Raw genomic sequence first — 12,764 nt, 5'->3', positions numbered from 1 at the left:
GTCGCCTTGCCACAGATCATATTGTGGCAAGTGATAATAAATATTTTAAGAAAAGTAATAAACATTCAGTGCAAACGAAAATAATATCAGGTACACAAATTGTTGCAAATGAATGAACACAATAAAGCTAACTGAAATATATTTTCAATAATAATAATGCATATCAGAGAAAAAAATCTCTCTCAAGGCATTTATATTTTATCATAACATATTTTTCGTCGTATTGTATTCATATATTCGTACAGTAAATATTGAAGAGTATCGTATCTAATGGCAATATTGTCAACTCACAGCCTTTGTGATGCTGATTTGTTTACATATAGTTATAAGTGATATATCTATCTGGTGACTTAGATCTCTCAAAATACGTACATTTGTTGAAGTGCCTTAATAATTAAAAGTGCTACTGTGTGTGTGTTTTTGTTTGTTACAAAAGCTGTAACTTAAAAACATATTCTGCCAAAGTTATTTGTGTACATGTTAGGTATGTAAAAGGCGAAAATTTTAAAAGGCAGTAAGGTAATTAAACAAGATGTCCGAAAGAATCAGGCGTAGAGAGACAACTTCTGGCGAGTCTGAAGGATTGTCAGAAAGCTCTTTCGATGGTCTGGACGTCAAGAAAGGCTCAGAAGGAGTAAGTATGAAACTAATTTATTTAAATTTTTCATCATATGTTGACGAATAGAAACATTACTAGACGTCAGCGAATGTCTACCAAATGAAATGTATATAGGTCGGAAGTTTAAAATTGGGATGAACCTTTCTTGAATTGTAGACACAGAACATTAGAAAAACAGTAAGTGTTGCCATCGAAAATGCAGTGTTTTGTTAAGTTCCCCAAGCGGCGTAGCTTATTTTTCTGTCAGAGCCATGTGGCAGCACACGCAAGGCTAGCGCCGACGCGTTGCTTCGCTTTCAAGAAATTTTTTTTTCAGTCTAGAAAGCTTTAATTGTTAGAAATCAGAATCAGAAGCACAAGAATTGGAGTCCCATTGTGTTCTTTACGTCCATGGCGTATGAGAAGCTTATTTTGTAAATTGCCAGATGTGTCCTCGATCAAATCTGCTTCTTTCAGGTGTGAATTTTAAATGAATTGATTGAAAGCATCTGGTAACATAAAGGGAGTTAGATCTGAAGAGCTCTTTTTATAACTTGCCTGATTAAGGAATCAGTTTTTAGAGGTAGCGTAGATGTGTAGAAATATTCAATTTGTCACAATATTTCTTTGAACAGAATATTTGTGTGTCCATTTAGTCAATGAGGAACGCCACTAATGCAGCATAATTTGAGTCAGTAGCAGAACCCTTCCTGAAGTTCAAACCGTCTTTTCCAATTAAAGCTCAAGGGGTTTATGAACAATGTACTGAAAACTCTCCCATATTCAGTTGGGTCCTACAGAAGTCTCTAGTCAATTACAGGCTTTTGATTGCTTATGTTTGCATTAATGGTGGAGAAAGAGTGCACCACTGAAGGAAGATAATGTAATAGAGTTTTTGGCTTGTTAATTTTGTGGGAAATATATTGGGTTGTGTAGATCATTCACATTGTCCATTGCCCCCTTTTACTAACACGTTTCAAAGGAAAATTTGTTGTATGGACTGCAAAATTATTGTTGAATAAGGCAAACTGCAAGACCTGGTAGTTGATAGGAAAACCTATCTTGTGCCCAAGAAAATGTTCAAGCTCGTGAAGGTAATAATTAACATTCCCCATGCTCTGAGAAGCCCAAGTAACTGTTTTTTTTTTATTATTTACTTATTTTTATTCAGATAATCAGTAGGTTGTATGCTGGTACTCACAATTGAGTTTACAACTGCAATTTATACTGAGTGTGCTTTTCACTCCAAATCTCCATATCCATTCCTGGTCTCTGATCACATAATGGTGGATTGGGGAAGGAGGGAGGTGAACTGAAGAGAAACACAATGGGCCTACAAAACTATAACAACTTTAAGGGATGACCACATACTAATGAGGGTCTGACTTTTTTTTTGGGGGGGGGGGGGGGGGTATTTATAAGAGTCTGCTGGCCAATATTCCTCCAGCAGTAGTGCCTCACCACCCCTGGAATCGATAACAGGTCGCAGCAGTCGGTGTCGCCACTGGACGGTGATGTCTTCATGCATTCTGCTCTGTCATCAGCTTTTGAAGGAGCCCAGCCAGAGCTGTAGTATTGCCCAAGTTTACCTTTCAGAGGACCTGGCTAGCTTTTTCCACCTCATCAGCTTCCAGAATAAATATTGTTGCATTCTGAAAATATCTTCTTACTTTATAGTGAGTGGTCACCACAGTGATAGCACCCCCCCCCCTCTCTCTCTCTCTCTCTCTCTCTCTCTCTCTCGCTCTCTCTCTGTGTGTGTGTGTGTGTGTGTGTGTGTGTGTGTGTGTGTGTACCGGCCTATGTTCAATGGGCCTTGACCCGCCATAAACTGTAGCTACAAATGGTCACTCACTCACAAGCCTGACCCGCTATCTATGCACATGCGCAAGACAAGGGAAGTTACATGAATGCATTTAGTTTTTTAATATATTAACCAATGATTGCTGACGCGCTGCGATATTGAAGGTTCTTACATCCTGTAAAAAGTTGATCAAAATTGGAGAAGGTTGAGTGAAAACCATTTTTAAATTTAGTTGCATTGATGTGGAATGTTCCCATTGTGTTCTAATGACTGTAACACACAACATATGTTTAGTAAGTTAGTACCCGTACTCACACAGAGTAATTTTCCTGTGTATCTCAATACTTTATCATGCACATTGAGCTTTAATACATGATTTGACACACAGTTTATTTCATTCTTCATGGTTGGCGAACCTTGTGAGAATGTATTACTTGCAGCATCCATTCCCAAGTGGAACAACGTCCAATTGGGTTTTACATTATGCTGCGAAAGATCAGTTTTTGTGTGATTCAGAAAATCCAACGCTACAGTTGCAGAGTAACCCACAACGGCATGAGGTAATACTTCCATATATTCATGAAAATTCGTTGGTCCAGTACGGAAATTGAACATTTTGACTCGAATGATGCCTTATCATTGCGTGTGATGTCTACTGTGGGCCGGCCGCGGTGGTCTAGCATTTCTAGGCGCTCAGTCCGGAACCGCACGACTGCTACGGTCGCAGGTTCGAATCCTGCCTCGGGCATGGATGTGTGTGATGTCCTTAGGTTAGTTAGGTTTAAGTAGCTCTAAGTTCTAGGGGACTGATGACCACAGATGTTAAGTCCCATAGTGCTCAGAGCCATTTGAACCATTTGTCTACTGTGGAGAATTCGGTTTGTTCCTATCTGCAAGGTACAGACAGGTTACCAACACTTGAGCCCCTGTGTCTTCTAAAAGCTATCTTCCATCTACCATGCCCCCAAGCAGCACTCCATCTCTGCATACACTTTTGCAACATTCTATTTTACTTGGAACACCGTCCGATGGTTAAGGAATTCTATTTGGTGTTTAACGAACGCTTATTATGACGACATTCACTTTGCTTTCTGTTTCAGCAGTCATGTGTCCTATGCCCGACCATCCATTCACATTCATAATGTTGCGATCAGTGACATTGTTTCCAAATGTGGCTCATACATCCATACCTGGCCTTAATTTCAGCCGGAACACACCAGATCAGCGTTCTGGTGCCTCCCAGGAAGGTGTTTTTCTAACTCACTGGAACTAATTGACACTTGAGGTGTGTGTGTGTGTGTGTGTGTGTGTGTGTAGGGAAAGGGGGTTGGTGGGTGTGTGGCTCTCCCTAGTATACTCAAGTTAAGTTCATTGAGCAATTACACTGCAACTACAAAATTGTTAAGTATTTCATGGCCACTTGTTGACAGATTGCCTGTTTCCAGAATGAGATTTTTACTCTGCAGTGGAGTGTGCGCTGATATGAAACTTCCTGGCAGAGTGAAAATCTCATTCTGGAAACATCCCCCAGGCTGTGGCTAAGCCATGTCTCCGCAGTATCTTTTCTTTCAGGAGTGCTAGTTCTGCATGGTTCGCAGGAGAGCTTCTGTAGAGTTTGGAAGGTAGGAGACGAGATACTGGCAGAAGTAAAGCTGTGAGGACCGGGCGTGAGTCGTGCTTCGGTAGCTCAGTTGGTAGAGCACTTGCCCGCGAAAGGCAAAGGTCCCTAGTTCAAGTCTGGGTCGGGCACACAGTTTTAATCTGCCAGGAAGTTTCAGATTGCCTGTTGTCTTGTGTCTTGGCCTACATTAGTTTGATGTTTTTTCTGACGTTCCTCTAACATGAGTGGCTGGCATTGTCAAAGCTTCCCCATGCACTGCTGGTGGCGGCAGAGGGTGAAGCTTTGATAATGCCAGCAACTCGTGCTAGTGTGACGCCTATAAAATCATCAAACAAATGTTGGCCGAAGAACCAGAGACAGAAGCCAACAGGCAGTCTGTCTACAGTCCAACCAATTGAACAGTAAGGCTGACAGCTGTTGATAACATGATGTCATAATCACAAAGACTACAAAGTTGTGTCAGTATGTATGGAACAGAACTAGGAAGCAAAGTGGCAGATAGTAGCAACTGTTGTTTATATTAAATCTTATGGTTTTATTGTTGTGATTATTAGAAATTATATTTTAAAAACCTGAATTTCAGAGTAGTGTTTTGTTAAAGTGATTTCTCATTGTAACTTTTATCGCAAGTTTAAAAAAAAAATCAAAGCTTGTGATTTATGTGGCTGCTTATTCTGCACTTTGTGCTGCTGTGTGTCCAGTTCTGCCGACCACTTAGCAGCCATAATGGTGGCAGGCAAATCCTTTTGGATTTTCCATCCTAACTCATAATGCTGATAGTCCCTTTTTGAATTGTTCAAATGTACGTGCCGTATTCAGCCCATCATGATACATAGCGCATGTCTTTGCGTCACTCACTGATTGTATCTTAGGCATATGCAAGTGTATGTTGTCGGCCAGTTACCCAAACCAGCAGCAGCTTCCCAATTGTCATTAATTGCCGACATATCCTCAGTTGGTATACATCGATAAAGGAGCCACTAGACTAGCTGCAATAGGATCCACAGAAGGAATAAGTGTACTGACTTTTTGCCTTCACTACACTGGCTTTTCTGCTCTTGCTATCTGTCGTTAAACTGTCCAAAACTTCAGCTGGTTTCTGCCTGGTCATTCCCATGTTTCTGGCATTTCTGCAACCTCTATCTGATAATACGAAACGATATACTTACAGTACACCACCAAACAAGGACATATGTCACAAAACATTCAGACAGAGGCACAAAGAATAACAACAGTAATTCTTAGAACAGTTCAGAGGCCATTAAGACTCTGAACACTGATGTGCTTCATGCCCCCAATGTTGGCATGTCTCACATTGTCTGGGCAACGATACATACACATAATTCATGACATGCTAAATTATCCCCTCTTGTGGGTCTGTGGGTTAGAATAGGCCCATGGTATTCCTGCCTGTCGTAAGAGGTGACTGAAAGGAGTCTCTCACATTTCGGCCCTTCTGTGATGATCCCCTGTAGGGTTTGACCTCCATTCTTCAAAATTTTCCTGAAGAGAGAGCCAATTGGGTAAGGGCGCCCTACATGGTGCATCGTGCCCATAGTGCATTGAGATCTTTAGCCCCCTTTCTCGTCGTCGCGTTGCAGTCCCGCTCATTCTCCATCTCTTGGGTGAGGATATATTCCTGAGTGCAGTTTCCACCATGCACTATGCGGTGTCGCTTTCTGCACCTACGACGACCATGGACTCCTTTGCATCTTATATCCAGCACGGTTGCCAATCTGTTGTGGTGGGGCCGCCATGTACCCTGTTGGTTACAGCCCCCTGACAACACAAGGATCGCTCTGCTGATGCCTGCGCCATTAACTCCCCACATATGCCAAGGAGTAGATGCCTATCTCCCTGGGGCATCGGGACTCTCAGCAATGGCCATCCTGCCAGGTGGCCCTTGCTGCGGCTGGGTGGCGCCCGTGGTGAGGGCCCCTGGTCGGAGTGGGTGGCATCAGGGTGGATGACACGCGATGAAGCGTAGTACATCATCTCTCGCTGGTGGACCTCCACCAGCAGTCTCTAAGCGATCGAGGTCTAACCTCAACCTAAGAAAATCCGACCCAATTTCGTTTGCCTCCCTGGCCACACCATGCGAGGAACGCGTGGCTAAGGATGGCAGTGAAGCTTATTCACCCCAGTACCTCGTCTCTATGTGAGTTGATCGGGAATCATTCATGTCAACGAAGTCTCAGTTCTTTGTGGAGCATTTAGAGGACAAGTTTGGGGAGGTGGAGGGTTTGTCCAAAATGTGCTCTGGGTCAGTCTTGGTCAAAACAACTTCCTCTACCCAGTCACGGGTGCTCTTCGCCTGTCACAAGCTGGGGATGTTTCTGTTTCCATCATGCCCCATAAGAGCTTGAATATGGTTCAGGGTCTTATCTTCCACAGGGATCTGCTTTTGCAGTCTGACAATAAACTGCGCTCCAACCCAGAACGATGACGTGTTCACTTCGTCCAGTGCATTCATTCGAGTCCGAGGCATAATAAGGTTGCCACCAGTGCCTTCATCTTGACCTTCAAGGGTGACACATTACCCGTAATGGTCAAGGTGATGGCTTACTGCTATGATGTGAAGCCATATATCCCTCCCCCAATGCGGTGTTTTAAATGCTTTAAGTTTGGCCATATGTCTTCCCGGTGTACTTCCAGCGTCATATGTTGAGATTGTGGACATCCTTCACATCCCAATACTCCATGTGCCCCACCTCCCATCTGTGTTAACTGCAGAGAGCACCATTGCCCTTGCTCGCCGGACTGTAGCATTCTACAGAAAGAATGGAAGATAATGGAATAAAAGACCCTGGACTGTCTGACCTACACTGAAGCTAAGTGAAAATATGACATCTACCTATGCCACCGCTGCGACAATGGTTCTACCATCTTCCGTTTTGCCATGTACAGTTGGCTCTCAGAGCCGTCATTCTACCTGCCCCCTTGGTGATGGGGGGCACTTTGCTCCCTGTTGCTCCTGTCCTGCACTACCTACTTCAGCAGCAACACCCCCCCCCCCCCCCCCAACCGTCAGGGACATCAGTCCCCACTTCTTAGCTGCAGAAGCGTAAGTCTTCTTCGGCTCCTCTCGCCAGGAAGAGGTCCCTTGGGTCACTCCCTTCCTGGGTTCCGATCAGTGGTAAAGCGGATACCTGCCAGTGGCTGAAGCAACCACAGGTAGCTGGTCGTAGGGCTTCACGGTCCTCCTCAGTTTTTGAGACTGACCCATTGAAGCTCTCCCAGACAGAAAACTCGAATGAACAGCGAGAGAAACCAAAAAGGAAGAAGGCATCCAAGAATCCAGACCTTATGGTGGCACCCATACCAACGCTCTCTACAAGCTCTGCGTCTGAGGATGAGGTGGCGATTCTTGCGTCCGCTGAGGACCTAGATCTCGCCAGACCCTCAGCCACAATGGATGTCACTCGCACAGGTACTCTTATCGGTGGCAGCAGATGACACTGAGACGTAACCTGCCTCCTTGAGCACTTCATGCCTTCCCATCCTAACATTGACATCATCCTCCAGTGGATTTGCAGCGGTTTTTTCCACCACCTTGCTGAGCTCCGACAACGTATCAGCTTTCACCCTTTTTCCTCCATTGTTCTCCAGGAAACTTGGTTTCTGGCGATGCGAACCCTTGTCCTCCATGGCTGTCAGGGTTATTATAAGAATCGGGAAACTTATGAGAGTGTATCTGGTGGAGTCTGTGTCTATGTCCTTAACTCTCCTTACAGCGAGTGTGTCCCTCTTCAAACATCTTTAGAGGCTGTCGCTGTTTGGGTGTGGACGCCTCATGCTGTTACTGTCTGCAGTCCCTATCTTCCACTGCATGGTAATGTCCCACAGCATGTATTGGCTGCACTGATAGCCCAACAGCCACCACCTTTTCTATTACTGGGCGACTTTAATGCCCATAACCCTTTGTGGGGTGGATTGGTGGCAACAGGCCAAGGCATTGTCGTTGAGCAAGTGCTAGCACAGCTCGACCATTCTCTTGTAAATAATGGTGCCTCCACATCATTTCAGTGTGGCGCATGGCACATACTCAGCCATCGACCTTTTGGTCTGCGGCCCTGGCTTTCTACCATTTGTTCAATAGAGTGTACATGATGATTTGTGTGGTAGTGACCACTTTCTGCTGTTTCTGTCACTGCCCCAGTGTCACTCTCCTGGGAGCCTCCCCAGATGGGCTTTGAATGAGGCTGACCAGGCTTGTTTGCCTCCATTGCCACTATTGAGCCTCTATCTCATGGTGCCTTTGATGTGGTGGTTCACACGATAACCACCGGCATCGTTTCTGCAGCGGACTCTGCAATTCCCTGTTCTTCCGGGTCCCCTTGGCGGAGTACTGTGCCTTGGTGGTCACTGGAGGTCACTGAGGCGATTAGAGATCGGAGGTGGGTCCTTCAACATCATAAGTGGCACCCATCACTGGACCAGCCCCGTTGCCTTTAAGTGGCTCCTTACCTGAGCTCGATGCCTTATTCGCCGATGGAAGCATGAGTGCTGGGAAAGGTATGTCTCCACCATTGGCATCCGTACCTCTCCATCACAGGTGTGGGCCAAGATTAGGTGACCCTGTGGATATCAGACCCCCCATCAGTGCACCTGGGATTTCCCTGAATGGAGCAGTCTGTACTGAATCAGACACGATTGCAGAATTCTTAGCAGAGCATTATGCTCAGAGTTCTGCTTCTACGAATTACCCACTGGCCTTCCACTTCCTGAAAAAGTGGTTGTAATGTCGGAGCCTTTCATTCCATACATGCCACCCCGAATCGTACAATGCTCCATTCAGTGAGTGGGAATTCCGAAGTGCATTAGTCGCTTGCCCTGATACAGCTCCTGGGCTGGATCACATCCACTATCAGATGCTCAAACACCTCTCAGTAAACTGCCAGCGACACCTCCTAGACCTTTTCAACTGTATCTGGTTTGAGGGTGTGTTCCCGTCTCAATGGTGCGAAAGCATTATCAGACCAGTGTTGAAGCCTGGAAAGAACCCACTGGAGGCAGACAGCTACCGCCCCATTAGCCACCAACTTTCTGTGCAAGTTGCTTGAACGCATGGTGAGCCGGAGGTTGAGTTGGCTACTTGAGTCTCGGGGCCTTCTGGGTCCGTCTCAGGGTGGGTTCTGTAAGGGCCGCTCTGCCACCGATAATCTGGTCTGCCTGGAGTTTGCCATCCCTATGGCATTTGCCTACTGTCAGCATCTGGTTGCTGTCTTCTCTGACATGCGGAAGGCATACGATACAACATGACGACATCACATCCTCACCACGCACCATGGGTGGGGTCTTAGGGACCTGCTCCTGATTTTTATTAAATTTTTTCGCTTCGTTCCTTCTGCGTGCAAGTTGATCCCTCCCATAGTTCCTCTCAAGTCCAGGAGTCTGGGTTTCCGCGAGGCTGTATCTTGAGTGTCTGCCTCTTTTTAGTTGCTATAAATGGGCTAGCTGCAGCTGTGGGAATGTCCGTATCAGCTTCTTTGTATGCTGATGACTTTTGCCTATACTGTAACTCCACTGGCATTGGGGCTGCTGAACGACAATTACAGGGCGCTATCCACAGGGCGCAGTCTTGGGCCGTCACGTACGCCTTCCAGTTCTCGGCCACCAAAACTTGCTTTTTTATACCCTGTTGACTTGGCTCCCTCATGTTTGGCAGCTTAAACAAACATGCTGGCACCATCTTAACGCTCTTCGTTTTTTGAGTCACACCAGCTGGGGCGCCAATCGGTCTACCCTTCTATGACTGTATCAGGCATTGATTCAGTTCCATCTTGATTTTGGGAGCCTGGCATACAGTTCAGCTTCGCCTTCCACATTGCGGTTGCTTGAACCCATACTTCACTGCGGGATCCGACTCGCAACTGGTGCTTTCCGCACAAGCCCTGTAAACAGCATACTTGTGGAGGCTGGTGTCCCTCCATTGCGGATCTGGCGCCATTGACTACTGGCCGCTTATGCTGCACATGTTTGTAGCTTGCCCGAGCATCCAAATTACCGCCTCCTATTCCCCAACTCGGTCGTTCATCTTCCCAATCGGCAGCCCTGGTCAGGGTGTCCGATTGCGGTTCGCATCTAGTCTCTTCTCTCTGGGCTTGAGTTTTTCACTCCCCACCTCTTTTCCGGACCCATGTGTGTGTACCCCTGTGGTGTGTGCCCCGCCCATGCCTTCAGCTGTATTTAGCACATGACCCGAAAGACTCAGTCCCTCCTGAGACCCTCCGCCAACGCTTTCTTTCCATCCTTGCCGCGTGTCCTGGCTGTCGTAGTTTGTACCGACAGTTCGATTGTTGCTGGTTGTGTTGGTTATGCCTTTACACTTGGGGTACAATCTGACAATGCTTATTGCTGGATGGCTGCAGTGTTTTCATTGCCGAGCTGGCAGCCATCTCTCGTGTCCTAGAATATATCCACTCCTGCTCAGGTGAGTCCTTAGTTATCTGTAGTGACTCCCTGAGTGGTTTACAAGCCATCGACCAGTGTTTTCCTCACTCTCGTCTGGTGATGGCTATCCAGGAGTCCATGCATACTCTTGCCCATTGCGGCCGCTATGTAGTTTTTGTGTGGACCCTGGGTCATGTCGGTATCCTGGGTAATGAACGTGTTGACAGACTGGCCAAACAGGCTATCAGTGAACCGACACTGGAGATTGGCCTTCCAGAATGTGATCTCCAGTCAGTATTGATGCAGAAAGTCCTTGGTACCTGGGGTGGTGAATGGCACACGGTGCCTTCACCCAACAAACTTCGGATCATCAAGGAGACTACAGGTGTGTGGCGCTCTTCCATGCAAGCCCTTCGCAAGGACCCAGTTGTTCTGTACCGGCTGCGCATTGGCCACACCTGGCTGACGCACGGTCATTTATTGCGCTGCGAGACCCAACCTCAATATCGCTGTGGATCAGCGTTGACAGTGGTCCACATCTTGTTGGACTGCCGCTTTTAACTGCGCTCAGACAGACGTTTGCACTTCCTGATACGCTCCCTGCATTTTAAACAGATGACGCTGCCTTGGCAGGCTAAGTTTTGAGTTTTATTCAAGCAGGGGGCCTTTATGGCTCTATCTGAGAGTTTGTCTCTTTTGTGTGTTGCATCTGGCCTTTGGCCTACAGTTTTAGAGTGGGATTTTTAGAGTGTCTCTTGGTGGTTTGTCTTTTCCTTTTTTTGTTTCCATGGTCAGCCATCCACTGTAAACCTCTGTGGGCTTTTAATTCATTTTTTGCTTTTAATTCATTTTTTTCTGGTTTTTTTGTCTGTGTCTTTCTTGTTCTGTGTCGTCCTCTGTCATCTCCATTGCTTGTTTTTATTCCCTGTGGGTGTTTCATGGTCGCGGAGAAAGGGACCAATGACCTTTGCAGTCTAGTCCTTTCAACCCCACAAACCAACCATGCTAAATTGTAATATTGGCTGCAGATAGTACTCTCTATCTCACTGGCCACAAATAATACTCTCTAGAATTCTCCCTAAACTGTGAAGATCCGCAGGTCCTCTGGTTTGTCAAACTGTACCCAAAACTTTCTTTGCACGTCGGTTCTATCCACTATTGGCATGCACAGAAACTGCACAACAAATGCCACAAAAATATAAAGCCCATTCGCCAAACTCATACAGTTGGTACCGCAGGTCGGAGCTGGCGTAAGCAGTATCACCATCTGAGGTCAGCAGGGCAGCTGTAGCTGGCAGAGACCACACACTGTGGCCAATGTGTGAGAGTCCCACATTGGGTCATAGAATGTGGCACTGGGAAGGATGGTACTTGGACTGTAGCTTCCAGCAAGATTGACATGTGAGGCATGTGCCCACTCTGGACGATGATCTGCACCAATGGAAGCATTCAGGAACTGGTGGACATTGACAGAGAGACTGGGCTGTCCCCAGCCCAAGCTTGATCAGGCATCCTGTCCCGTTGGCTACCAGCAGGAGGTGGTCACTCAGAGGGGACACAGTTGTACAAAGATACTTAAGTTGTCTACGTACAGTCCTCAGAACAGGTAGCTGCCTGCTGATAATGGAGGCAAAGTGCTAGGTAGATGAGTGGATACTTTGTCTGCCACTGCAGCAGTCTCCACCTTCAAGTCAGCAGCTGATGGGAGATGGCAGTGGTTGGCAACTCGTACGTATCTTTGTGCAGTCATGTACAGAGAATGTCAGTGAGCATCTGAGAACAGCTGAGACCATCTGAGACTGAGAATCTAATATGGAGGGTATTTATGAGAGTTTGCTGGCCAGTGTTTCACCAATAGCAGCATCCCCATCCCAGAAGCGACAGCAGGTAATTGCAGCTGAGTGTCGCTGTTGGATGGCAATGTCTTCAGTTAGTAGTTCTGCTGTTCTTACTTAATCAGTTCCTGAAGGAACACAGCTACTGCATGGTGTTGTCTAGGAGGGAGTGGACTAGGCCTTAAGAAAGGATTGAACATCATTCATGACCAAAATATTTATTGAACAATGTATGCTTAAAAAATTAATCAAACCAATTAAGAAAAATTTACTTGTAAGCTTCCAATAGTTAATTAAAAACACGTAAATACAATAACTAGAATTCTTGCAAAGGTGATTGTTGTTGTTGTTGTTGTGGTCTTCAGTCCTGAGACTGGTTTGATGCAGCTCTCCATGCTACTCTATCCTGTGCAAGCTTCTTCATCTCCCAGTACCTACTGCAACCTACATCCATCTGAATCTGCATAGTGTATTCATCTCTTGGTCTCCCTCTACGATTTTTACCCTCCACGG

General features: G+C 46.1%; 1 protein-coding gene across 1 annotated transcript in view; it reads left to right on the top strand.

Annotated features, from left to right (window-relative positions):
* The first annotated feature begins 350 nt into the window (after nucleotides 1-350).
* LOC124802854 (protein CASC3) overlaps nucleotides 351-12,764 on the top strand; it is a 110,822-nt gene continuing 98,408 nt past the window's right edge. The window contains exon 1 of the mRNA XM_047263877.1: nucleotides 351-634. Coding sequence (XP_047119833.1) covers nucleotides 533-634 — 102 coding nt within the window. The 5' untranslated portion in view covers nucleotides 351-532. The remainder of the gene's footprint in view (nucleotides 635-12,764) is intronic.

The sequence above is a fragment of the Schistocerca piceifrons genome, chromosome 6 (assembly GCF_021461385.2).
Source record: "Schistocerca piceifrons isolate TAMUIC-IGC-003096 chromosome 6, iqSchPice1.1, whole genome shotgun sequence".
NCBI lineage: Eukaryota > Metazoa > Arthropoda > Insecta > Orthoptera > Acrididae > Schistocerca > Schistocerca piceifrons.
Note: the sequence above shows the minus strand (reverse complement) of the source record. Positions and strands in the feature narration are given on the sequence as shown.